Source organism: Plectropomus leopardus, chromosome 10, assembly GCF_008729295.1.
Source record: "Plectropomus leopardus isolate mb chromosome 10, YSFRI_Pleo_2.0, whole genome shotgun sequence".
NCBI classification, from domain to species: Eukaryota; Metazoa; Chordata; class Actinopteri; order Perciformes; family Serranidae; genus Plectropomus; species Plectropomus leopardus.
In genome coordinates, this window is record NC_056472.1 from 23,178,473 (window position 1) to 23,191,359 (window position 12,887).

Consider the following 12,887-nt stretch of genomic DNA (forward strand, 5'->3'; position numbering starts at 1 on the left):
TGTATGTGTTGGGGTGTAAACTGGACACCGGAGCTTCCTTCACTATCTACTAAAAACCCAATGCAGCCGATATTATTGCATGTTTAACAAACACTGACACCGTGTCAACCACTGCCAGTTACAAGCTAACAAGCTAACAAACAAAACAAACAAATAAAAGATGCTAACTCCACTTACCATTCTGATACATCTGTCAGTCAGCGATTTAGGAGCACAATGGACTAGTCCACTGAAGCTCGGTCCGACTGAGGCTCAAACGTGTTTGGTTAAATCAATCCGATATTTCTTCCGATGCTAACGTTAGCCATGTTGATGCGCACCGCTCCTTTGCCGGTCAAACTAGCGCGAGCAGAGCGCGTGCGGAGCTGTAGAAAGCGGAAAGCGAAATCCGGCGCGAGCAACATTAGTGGGCGGGGCAAAGCGCTTCCGGGCAAAGTTTTTGTTTTTAGTTTTGTTTAATTACTTTTTTATGTGGGAGGAAAAATATTTTTAAAAGATTTTTCTAGAGAGGTATCTTTACATACTTAAAAATATGTCTGGAGGGGGACGAGTTTTTTTTTGTTCATTTTATTATAATATGTTACGTTGGGGCTTCTTTTTGCTATAGACATGAGGGGTCTGGATTAGGTTATAATGAGAGAAACTTGGCAAGTGTAATACATTGATTGTGTCTCTTTTACTATGTTGTGTTCTGTTTCACCCTGATATATTCTGTTGTGTTCTATTTTTGTGTTGTATGCTGTTACGTTTTGTTTTGACCTATTCTTTTTAATTCTATTCTGTTCTGTTCTGTTTAGTCCTGCTCTATTCTGTTACATTCTATTTTTATTGTTCTATTCTGCTTTTTTTTTCTATTGTATTCCATTCTGCATTGTTCTGCTCTGTTTTGTCCTGTTCTAGTCTGTTCTGTTCCATTCTGTCACGTTCTACTTTTCTGATCTTTTCTGTTGTATTCTATTATGTCCTGTTCTGTTATGTCAGTGTTCTGTTCTGTCATATTGTGTTATTGTCTGCTCTGTTCTATTCTGTTCGCAGACTGTCTTCACACGTGTCACGTTGATTAATTTCTGCACAATCTCTTTTAGTCTATACATAAAAGTGAAGAGATTTTAGTTATTATGAAGTGCAGCGTCTTGCATGGCTTTGCTTTGGCTGCATTATGAACACACTATAAGGACCTGCAGTGAGACCGCTGCTTCCTGTCCCTCCTCCTCCTCCTCCTCCTCCTCTGGAAGTGTTACCCTCTCATCCTCTATCTCCCCTCATCCGCTATTCTCCTCCTCACCTCCTGCTGCACTCCATCCCTCTGCTGAGCACAGGTATTTGTTTAGGAATCTCTCGGTGGAAATTATACTCCATCTCCGGCGCTCCCTATCAACACACAATTATCATGGGCAATCATGCAGAACAGTGCTGAATTCAGCTGGGAGTCTGATGACATTACTGACTGCAAGGCCGGGCTTCTTCTGGAGGTAGCCTGCGCCACACCTGCATTAAACCCCTCTCTCTCTCTCTCTCCTTCTCTCTGTCTCCCTCTCTCTCACACACACTCTCACTTGGATATGGATTGAGAAATGATTCAACTCTTTTTTCTTTTTAAATCTTATTAGGATTTCATTTAAACCAGGAAGTCCACTAGATAAGAAATCTCTTTCCTCAGGGAGACTTGGATGAAAGGACCACTCCAACCTGACACAGGACAAATCCTGTGATCTTATCTTACAATTTATTAGCATCTGCCAACCTCTGTGGCCTCTCCCTGTGACCTGCAGTGATGTACCTCGGTGTAGCTTCTCGTACGCCTGAGCTAAAGTTTGGTATGGATTCTCTCTCAAAGTGTGGACCGCAATTTGAAATTTTAGGAATTTGGAAGTGTGAATCTCCATCCTAAGTGTCTTCTGTAAAAAGGCAAAGTCAATCTCACAAAGTAATCAATGCCTTACATTGTGTCGCTTCCTCCTGCATTCTGAGGCAAAGCACAGATGCATTTCCCTATGTATGATAAGCATATTATAAAGCTCGAAAGGCACAGAGTTGATACAGACACATGAGAATTCGACACAGGAGTCCATTCAGATCCTGATCAAATGCTCCATTCATGAGTGAAATTACCATCCGTCTGTCAGCCAAGGTGTGAATTCTTTCATCTACAGATCCTACCTCTGAAGTTGTGATTAAATGCATAACACCACATACACTCCACATAGACTTGAGATAAGCAAAATAGGGTTTCTGCCTCTCAGTTTGTGGGTTAATGTGTAAATCAAGTGAGACTGCAGTGCCCTCTTGTGGTGCTTCAATTGAATGTTTTGTATTTTCCGCAGACCCTTATTACTATAATAACTGTATCTGCATGCAAGAATCCATTTATTATGTGTGCAAAACATGTACTCCTGATTGGTCACTGCTGTTAGTCTGATATCTCTATAACTACACAGGCTGAATTATGATGGTGCTTTGACTGACTCACTTTTTGTCACCACAGTTCACATTGTTACACACCTGAAACCTGAACTTAAGAGCGCATATGCTTTCACAGTTCTCTGATTTTGTTACAATAAAAAAAATGCTAAACTAAGCTGACCTTCACCTTCATGTCCTTTTATTGGCAAGCATAACAGAGAAAAAACATTACAGACAGAGATTATGTTACGTCAGAATCTTACATTTAACATCATCACAGGAAAAAACAGACGACAAAAAATGCAACATTAGACATTAAACAGATACTGTACATCAGCTCAACATAAAAAGTCAATCATGCTTAAATCTCCATGTATAAACAGAATAAACTGTGCTGGTCAAACAGAACATACAACAGCACAGTTTTAGGTTATGTACAGAAACAGTAAAATAATGCTGAAGAGAAAGCAAAAAAAGCATGATACAATCAGTTAAATATGAATATTTTATTATATTACTGAATGAGACTGATTATATTCTATGATTTTTTTTGTTGTTGTAAAAAAAAAGACAAAAACAACAATGAATCGACCCCAACAATAAATGTCAGTGTGGCCTAAGTGTGATATAAATTCTTTCTCTGTGATATTGCTGCACATTGTTGTTGAGTGATATGTTTCTTTACCACGTTTCTGCAAACCATGGATACATTTGGACATTATTTTGCAGCAGATACGCTGAAACTTTCCATTTCTCAATTAAGCAGTAGAGCTGTGGACACAAAAACAACTTGGTTACCATAAGGAAAAGATTGTGTTTTAGCTTAAAACATCCACATTTGGTGGCATAAAGCTGCTGGAAAAGCAGGGACAGGTCAATGAAAAACATTCAAGTTCAGTGGCTCAAAAGGCAGTGGGAAATGTTGCAATGGTTCACTAAAACACCCAGGTTTGGTGCCACAGATGCCGTCTTAAATGCTGCAAAAAGTAACAAAACAACAACTGGTGTTTGTTGCACTTGAACAGTCAAGGTGATACACAGGTTATAGATAATGTCACTTTAGAAACATTAATATGGTATGTATGAAATGTGCAAATGTATCATATTCATGGTTTGCAAAAGTATACAATGCAAACATTTTCCTCTGGCGTTCAGGCTGCATAAATACTTGACAGAATACCAAATGTAACCAATATTAATGTGCAGCTAAAAATGTGCTACTTACTCCCCTTTGAGTGAAGCTTGCTAAAAACGACAGCGTCCAGTTATTTCACAAAATGATTTAATCATTTTTTTAAATGATTGTTTATATTCATGATCTGCTTTGAATATGGGCTTGGAGCTGAGTGACACAGAGTTGAAAGGTTTTGGTTTTTGTCTTTTCATTGGATTTGTTGACACTAACAAAAAAAATGTAGAATATCATCAACTTTAAATAACTCAGAGAAAGTTGCTGGTCAGGCTTTCTTCCCAAAATTACTGACTACAATCACAGTATATACAGAATATATAAATTACCATGCCAAGTTATAAACTGTTCACTATGCACCATTTTAGATTCCTTTTATAAACACTAGTCAAAGCAGAATATGCATTTTTAACTCTTTAGCATATTGGCAAGCTAATAAAAATACTTCAATTAACATAATTTTTCCGATTAACATTTACTGGTGATTGTGAATTTCATGAGCACACACTCATGACCCTCACAACCATCAACACACAAGATTCAAACAACAGTGTTGTGACCACAGGTATTTTTACTGTCAGTGGTCAGGCTTGTTGAGAACAGCACAGAACTATATGTAACATAGCTCAAATAAAAGTAGCTCAGGCTGGAGTGACTATGATGCTATTTCTGAACTAAACAATGGCTGCAATGTTTTCATCCTGGACCAAAGAGTTCAAGACCTTCCGATCATTTAAACCACAGAGCTTCCATATAGTTTCTACAGAGTCCTACTTTTAAATGACAGACAAAATGGGGAATATGCCAAAGGTCTGGTGGTAAAAAAAAAAAAAAAAGAAAAAAGAAAACGCTCATACCTCCTCTCTTCCTCGAACCTGCTGCCAGTTAAAGTCAGTGGTAATGGATCTGGATGGTTTGGCCAATGAGGAGGAAGAGAAGGCCGGCCAGGAGGCAGAAGAAGATGCCAACAGGGGCAAACATAAAGGACAGACCATAGTTGAGGGACAGCTGGAAGCCTGGACACACTGTAGAGCGCTGATGGTTGATGTAGGCATCCACCACATCCAACACCTGTACCCACAGGACGTACATCACCACCACACAGAGCAGGAAAAGACCTGGAGCAGAGACGAGCAGCAGAGGAAAAGGGATGATGACTGAATATTTAATGGTAAGTAAAAAGCAGGATAATGGAAAATAACTCAAGAAAAGTACAAATACCTCAAAATGGTATGTAAGTACAGTGCTTAAAGGTCAAGCGTGTAGGATTAAGTGGCATCTAGTGGTGAGGTTTTAGATTGCAACCTACCGAAACTTCTCCCATGTGCCAAGTGTACAGGAAAATTGCGGTAGCTGATGCAAAAATATGAAAACACAAAAATGTAAATAGCCCTATCTCAAGCCAGCGTTTGGTTTGTCCATTAGGGGCTACTGTAGAAATAACATGGTTGACTCAGTGGATGAGGACCCACATCGTGTGTAGATATAAATGGCTTATTCTAAGTCTAGGTGCTATTTGGTAAGCGACTTTATTGAGTTTCTTGACGACATTTCACCTCTCATCTGAGAGGCTTCTTCTTGGTCTTGTCAGGAGTGTTAAGCAATAACACCCAACGAGTCTGTTTGAAGTGATGAAGCCTCTTGGATAAGAGGTGAAACGCCATCAAGAAACTCAAGCAAGTCCAGTTGCATTGGATATAGCACTTAGGATCACCATGACCTGGATGACTGAGAATCCTCACCAACATACGACTCATTCTAAGGTAATAAAAACACAACAATTCTTATTTTTCTATTAATATCTAATTAAATTTCCATCAATGTATCTCCCTAAATCCTCCACACTTGGACCTTTAAGGTTAATTTTCACCACCAGATTTAAGCATTTAAAAACCTCACCAGATGCCAGGAAAAGTCCACCGCCTGCTTTATATAAACGGTGGCTGGCAAACGGAGCAGCGCAAATGATGAAGAACCCAGCGAGCACCACAGCTGCGACACCAATGAGCATAAAGATGCTCCAGAAGCCTCTGTAGACTGGACAATAGAAATTTTAGCAAAGTGTTATATCACTGAAGAACTCAAACAGTAGAAAGAGGCAAGCCTAAATAAATAAACAGACACTTACTTATGGCTGTATCATACTCTGTGGCATTGTGGGTCTGATGAGATATGGGGAACGGGAAGAGGTAGGCATGCATGCACACTTTTGAGTGAGGCTGATTCGCTGAAAAGAAAGAAGAAATCAACACAGAAAATCAATTTAACTTAAGCTCACAAGTAAACAAACACAGTTGGCTATTAGAGGACACCACTTAAAAAATGCAAGTTACAGACTCTGACCACAGTCCCTTTGTACATTTTGGCAAGTCTCCCACAAATTGGGATCTAAATAAATTTGACAGCCACTGAAAAAGTTATGATTATTTTTCTCTCATGCTTTTATAATCTTTCCCACTCTCTTCTCTTCCACCATGTGAAATTCCACAGACCCTCACAAGGTCCCTTCAGTGCCAGAGGCTTTTTCTGACAATGACTCACCATTCAAAATCATAAAATAGACGACGCACAATCACCTGACAAACTACCAGAATAACATCACATGGCCTCTAAAAAAGTCACATGAAGGGGTTTTCCCCATCATGGCATTATAAGAGTTTGTTTTTTATTCACAGACTCATTAGACAAATCAGCAAATCACAGTCTGATTTTTCTTTTGGAGCAGAGTCAGAGTGCTGCAGTGTGACTGCATGAAAGGGTTACACTGGAGCACAGTGGTTTCCTGCACTGAACTATCAACATTTTCCGAAGACAGAGACCATTAAAGAGAGATTAGACACATGGTTAAATATATTAATGTTTGATTGGTGTTAGAACTCTGAATGCAATAATGCCACTTTCAAATCCCACCCTTAGTCTATTTGGATTCCTGTCAATGAAGTTCTCTTACAATTTTTGGATAAGATTTCTAAATGGGAATCAGACCTCACTGGAGTCAAATGACACAATCTACGACAACATACTGTAGCCTGCATTTCTCTGTCTGTGAATGACTTTTTGGCAAAAAAGGGAATATATATTTGTTTATGCATAGCCCATATAACCTATAAAACATAAAATATTTCAATTTTTGATGTAATAACTACTCTTTATCTCTAATTTCCTTACTCTGCCTTAATTCCATGTGCAAGCACAGTTTTTAGCAAGAGAAAGGGTTGCCCCTTACTTTTATCTAATTTCTTTACATTGGGTTTAAATAAGGTGAGGAAAAAAAAAAAAAATAGAAATCCAATTTGTTGTTTTTTCTATTAATCCCATCTTTTTAGATATAAAACAGTGGAAACATTGACAAATGACAAAGGGTTTACCACTGGAAGAACATCATGTGTTACTTACTGAACCAGAGCTTCCACATCAGGTCGTCATCACCCATGTTGCCTCCAAACGAACACTTCCAGAAAAAACCTTCATGGTACAGAGTGATGTCTCCAGTGTCCTGCTGCACCACCACATCTCCACGCTGAAAGAAAAAATCAAAGTAAGGTTGCAACGGTATGAGTTTTTTACTGCACGATAACTGTCACAGAAAATACCTTGTTATCACAGAATATGGTATTACATAAATAATTTTTATTATAATTAGTCACAATGACCCTTAAAAGAATGAAAACATAACAGTTGTTTTGGTTCAACAAATGCTTTATACTACTTAAAACTATGTTTTTATTGGAAGTATGTGTAAAAAGTCTGACAGTGGAGGAGGAAATATCACGGAAAGCAAATGTACACGGTAGGATAACCTTCAATTTTAATACCACAGTATATCTTTGAATCTGTGTGTGCTGCAACACTAAATCAAAGACAGAATACTGGCTTATTATTAAATATATATATATATTATACTTATATACAGGCTGCGGAGTAGGGTTTGTATAAGCCTAATTATGTTAGCACTCCAAGTTATATGTTGATGTAATTAAAGCCTGAGAGCTGTCACAGGATCATGTGAGGCAGGTGTGCAGTGTGTTGCCACAGAGCAGCTGCATCGTCAGGTCAAAGGTCGAGCTGAGCCAGCACCTCTAACCTCATGCAGGTTTGGTGCCGAGCGAGCATGCAGGCGGAGGGGGCTCCCATTCAGGAAACAGTCATCAGTGGTGGACCCTATTTTTTGCATGAGAGCTAAAAGATGCATCCTTAATTGCCTGTTGTGTCATCCATAAAGCTGAGAAATGACAGCAGAGGTTGCAGGATGTGAAGCTGGACCATTTCAAGTCGAAGTTAATCTAATCAGGGGTTGTTTTATTTTGAAATCAGCTTTTGAAGACATGTTGAAGAATGACAGTGGCTCCCAACCTTGGGTGGGCGGGGGCGGGGGGTGGTGGTGTGTGTGTGTGTGTGTGTGTGTGTGTGTGTAATTGTGTGTGTGTGTGTGTGTGTGGGGGGGGGGGGGGTCGTTTGGTGTTTTTTTCATTTCAGGCCTCAAAAAATACTTGGGAAGGTGAAATCATTTTGGTTGTCTGATAAGCCTATGATAAGAGAGAGTAGAAGCAGATTCGAGCCAAAAAAGGTTAGAACAAGTGCTGGAGGATGTTGAAAGCACTACTAAACTGCAGTGGTGTGGACTCAGGTCACATGCCTTAGACTCAAATCCAACTTAAGTAACACATTTCATGACTTTAGTCTTGTCTTGACAAAATCAAATACTTTTGCAACTTGACTTGGACTTTAACACCAATGACTTGTGACTTCAGTTGGACTTGAGCCTTTTTGATTTTGAAAATACTCGATACCTTCCCCCAAAGATTAAAAAATATGTTATTTTAAAAAGTGTCCCGCAATTAATTTCCCCTCATTCATGAATCAACTAACATTAACACTACTTATTCCCAGCAAGTTGACACTTAATTTCCCAGATCTACTTTTTTTGAACCAGTTCGAAAGCATCCAATCAAGGCGCAGGAGAGAACAATACGTGACTTTACTGGAAGCCAGTTGGAGCAAAGTATAGCAAAGGGGGCAAACATTTTGCTTGTGCAAAAAAGTATAGGCGGTCAACAAAATATGAAATGATAATACGCAACAACATCTATCACTTTTTAACAAATAGGTGCAAATTTTTTAAAATACTCATCATTTTTGATCTAGCATTAAATGACCTTACATTTGGTAAAGAGCACAAGTCTAGGACTTGGGACTAGACTAGAGACTTGCCTGTCTTGATTTGGGACTTGAATGCAAGGACTTGTGACTTACTTGTGACTTGCAGAACGATGACTTGGTGCCACCTCTGCTAAACTGTCCACTAAAGAATTAAATGAATTTTGATTGGATCCTGCACATTTTCACACTTCTTGCTCCGTTATTTGTGGTATAATCGCTCTGAAAATAGTATTTGTCCAGAATTACGAAGATTAAATAAATGAATTGTATTACTACTTATACTCCACACACCATTTTGGTTTTATTGTGGTGATATTATGTTGCAATTCCAGTATCAGTGCCCACTATGAGAAGCAAAGTATGTTCTTGTCGGTGTTATTTAATACAGGACCATCCCTCTGGGACTACTGGTATTTGTATGTCTATCACAGGGGCACAAGCTATGTCTCAATCACTGCATAGCTGCACACACACAACATTAAACAGTGTCTGATTGCAGGGATGCCTCTCCACCCTGCAGCTCATCTACTGAAAGAATGATTGGAGCAACTGATTTCTAAAATAGAAGTGACTTTAAAGATCCACCATTAGACCTTATACGTTACGAATGCAACTTCACAACACACCATTTAAAGCTCAGTCGCAAAATAATAGAAATACTGCCTGCAGCCTTAGAACAGCTGACCTCATTTCACTTTCTTGGGTTATAAATATGAACATTTTTAAAACACATCATAAGTGATAATCGAGAGATATTAAAGTTTGATATCTGAACCTTCTGCTTGATCTGTCTGAAGTCCAGCACCCACCTCTACAGTCACACCGCCCAGGTCAACAGATCCGTTAGAGTTTGGGGGGCAGCTCTCTGAGGCCAGCAGCCAGTAATCAGTTCCAAAAGAGAGGAGAATGAACACAGCTGCCAACGCCCCGAAGAGCCCTGCAAAACACAACGCCACACTAAGCTTCATGGTCCAGGATTGACCAGGCACTCGGCTACTGGATGCCCACACTCAGTCTGACTTTCCCCTCCAACTACAGTGAGCACATGTGACAACCAGAGGCAGAAACAGTCGCTCCTTTTGCACTCAAGTATATCCACTGTCAGATGTGTTCCAGCTGGTTTGTGTTGTTGCTAGATCTCGTCTTCTGTCCCTCTGTCTGTGTTATGGGAGGACAAGGTTGAGCACATGACTCCTCTGGACCCTTCTGGGGTCTGCTGTCAGCCCACCACCCCCCACACCCCGGGCTATTTTTGGGGTCTGACTGAAGGCGGCTGCTTCACTCCACTGTTGGGTTTGAGTGTGTGGAGCAGTTGGAGAGTATGAAGGGAGGGGATCAACGCAGAAATAACCGGTGGCAACTGGACACCCACCGTCTGCACGGGAATGTCAGGGCAGGGTGAGACTGAAAGGACAGAAAACGAGTGGAGTATCCCACAACACCCTGGCCAAAGCTGCTGGACAACTTGCATGTAAACACTCACACTGGGATCATTTCCTGTAAATGGGGGAGATGAGTTACTGTAAATGCACCTTTACAGTCATTTCACTCTCTAAGATCACAGAGACAATTATTAGCCGAAGCTTTATGAACAATTAAATTTGCCATTATGGAATTAATACTACTATTTCTTTTTTAAAAAAAAGCTGAACACTTTAGAAGTGATTCTCGGAAAGAAAATCAAATGTATAACACAAAAACAACAGTATTCCACATTTTAAAATATTATGTTTATCCCTTTGAAACTTGAGCAAAATGGTTTGATTTTCTGCAAAAACAGAGGGTGAAGACAACAAGCAACATGGCCCAAAAATTAGCAAAAAAAAATTTTTTTTTAAAAGTTACACGAAAATAACCTAAAGAAAATGTGTGTGTGTGTGTGTGTATGTGTGTGCGCATGTGCACACACACACACACACACACACACACACACACACACACACACACACACACACACACTATTTTTTGGTGACATAATTCTGAATATTAAATTATTATAATTATAAACGGAATTCGCTCAACATTTTGCTGATAATCTTCCCTTTTTTTCTTTTTTTTTTTCAAAAAAAAGACTTTTAGGTAAGAATTATTGCAAATGTTGGGACATTTCTTGCCAGATTGGTCATTGCCTTTTTGCCTCATGTTTTCAAAAGAAATCAAATTAATGTGCTCAGTTTTCAAATGGTCAGGTAGACTGTTAAAGACATCTGAACATAGCAAAAGAAAACTGATGTCTATCAGGTTTTAAAGGGTTAAACTGTAAATTAGCATGTCAGTTTACTGTAATTGTCTTGACAACGATAACTATTTAGACATTTAGGCATTAATATGAGGCAATTTACATACCATAAATATCAGTTACTCACGTTAAAACAAACAGGTTTAATGAAGATACTGATACTGTGGTCAGTAACAGTGAGTGTGATCTGAGGGGAAGCTCTGCTGGTTTATTAGCATCTGAGGGGCACATTTAGCAGTGAACCTACATATAGACACTGTCAAATTTACACACTGATGTGAGCGGGGCCACCCTCAGGCAAGAGCACTCCACCCACATCCATAAGTGTGTGTGTGTGTGTGTGTGTGTGTGTGTGTGTGTGTTCATTTTTATTTTATCAGACTGGATTTTTCTAAACTGTGTAATAAATATGTTTGTCATTCTAGGTAGTACATTGTTGCAGCACCGTATCTAATAAGTTACTTTAAAATCCGCCTTAAATTCTTTGCAGTGTGCAGTTTATGTGTAATCTGTTGCATGTTGCATTTTGTCCAGCAGGTGGTGGAAAAGCACCTGCAATCTCAGACATTCAATTGTTAAAATTGAAAACAAAATCCTCATGTAAACTAGGTTATGTGAGTATAACAGTTGTGAGTTATTAATGAGAACAAGACAAGCACTTCAATCATGTGATTAAAAATATTTCTTTTAATTAATATGTTTAATTTGTATTCATTAAAAGCTATTAAACCCAATCATGAGCGTGAGCTGCCATCTCTTGGTATTTGTCATTTAACTTATAGATATATTTTACAGATAAACAATAGTACATGATCTAAAGTGTACAATAATAAAAGAGTGCTGATAACATATTCAACATTATATACAAATATTTATTTAAAAAAAATCCCTAAAATTAAGTTAGCAACAAGTTATATTTCATGTAATTTTTATTTAATTTATTTTTTATTTCTTTTTTAGTGCTTTTGTATACCTTGTTTAGTTTAAAATACTTGTATAAAATATGTGTTTATACATTTTCTTTGTGTCTAATGTGGAGAGGGTTTCAGTTGCATTTAATTTTGCATTCCTGGATTATAAAATGACAATGAAGCTGAGCATCAAACTTTAAAAAGTACTTATGATAATTATACCTTAAACTTTCAGGAATAAGCTTAGTCCCAATTAAACGTCCCTTGTAGTAGCCCTGGTGTGGTGGCACATTTTGACAAATAAAGGCCTGTCTCAATTAGAAGTCTGGTCTGGTTGCCATGCAGTTCACAATTCTTAGAATTATATATTCCGAATTATTTTACAGAATTATTATAATTTTTAAGATTTTTTTCCCAGGACATTTCTTACTTTGTTTTGTGTTTGTGTTTGTTTTTTACTCTATCAATTATGTTTTTTTGTTTGATTTTTTGTGGGGTTTTTTGGCAAATTTTCAGGTAATTTTTTCGTACTTGGGTCATTTCTTCTTTTGTTGCTCAGGACCTTCTTCCCATGTTTTTCTTAAATTTTGTTCTCTGTTTTGTTATTTTTAAGTCAATTTGTGAAGGTTTCAAAGGGTTTAATAAATAATCTGATTCTATTTTCCATCTTTGTTTTTTAAATAAAAGCCCATCCCATAGATAAGCCTGTTGTGGTCAATGACTTAAATTATAATTTAGTTATAATAATAGCCTGGGCTATTAATCTTAGTTTTACGGTAATGATAATAATAAAACTAATAATAATAGAACTAGAAGATAATTCATGTCATCTGTTTATAATAAATTAATACAATAGTTTAAATCCAAGTCTATTTATGATTTTTTTGCCCTCTTTTATTTATGAATAAGAATTTCCTGATTCAGTTCTGTGACGTCAGCGGACGATACCAACTGTGAAAGTAGCTACGGGTGGAGGGGACGTGGT

The 12,887-nt window shown here is 38.2% G+C and overlaps 1 protein-coding gene across 2 annotated transcripts; it reads right to left on the minus strand.

The window, feature by feature from the left end:
- Positions 1 to 2,939: 2,939 nt before the first annotated feature.
- Positions 2,940 to 9,947, minus strand: tmem182a (transmembrane protein 182a). Of its 2 annotated transcripts, XM_042495071.1 has the most exons (6): positions 9,562 to 9,947; positions 6,989 to 7,112; positions 5,721 to 5,819; positions 5,492 to 5,629; positions 4,450 to 4,710; positions 2,940 to 3,174 (listed from the first exon to the last, which is right to left on the minus strand). In XM_042495071.1, exons 1-5 carry the CDS (start codon positions 9,718 to 9,720, stop codon positions 4,484 to 4,486), a joined length of 747 nt encoding a protein of 248 aa, XP_042351005.1. In that variant the 5' UTR covers positions 9,721 to 9,947; the 3' UTR covers positions 2,940 to 3,174; positions 4,450 to 4,483. The 2 variants fall into 2 exon arrangements, with proteins under 2 accessions (XP_042351005.1, XP_042351004.1); XM_042495070.1 differs by having other exon boundaries at positions 2,940 to 4,710.
- Positions 9,948 to 12,887: the final 2,940 nt, after the last annotated feature.

What these genes read in the sequence shown, in the direction of transcription:
- tmem182a (XM_042495071.1), bottom strand. Translation starts at nt 9,720, where the DNA reads ATGAAGCTTAGTGTGGCGTTGTGTTTTGCAGGGCTCTTCGGGGCGTTG. An exon ending in TGGGCGGTGTGACTGTAGAG is followed by an intron (nt 7,113 to 9,561) that starts GTGGGTGCTGGA and finishes TTTTTCTTTCAG; the next exon opens with CGTGGAGATGTGGTGGTGCA. An exon ending in TGGACTTTTCCTGGCATCTG is followed by an intron (nt 4,711 to 5,491) that starts GTGAGGTTTTTA and finishes TCTCTGCTCCAG; the next exon opens with GTCTTTTCCTGCTCTGTGTG.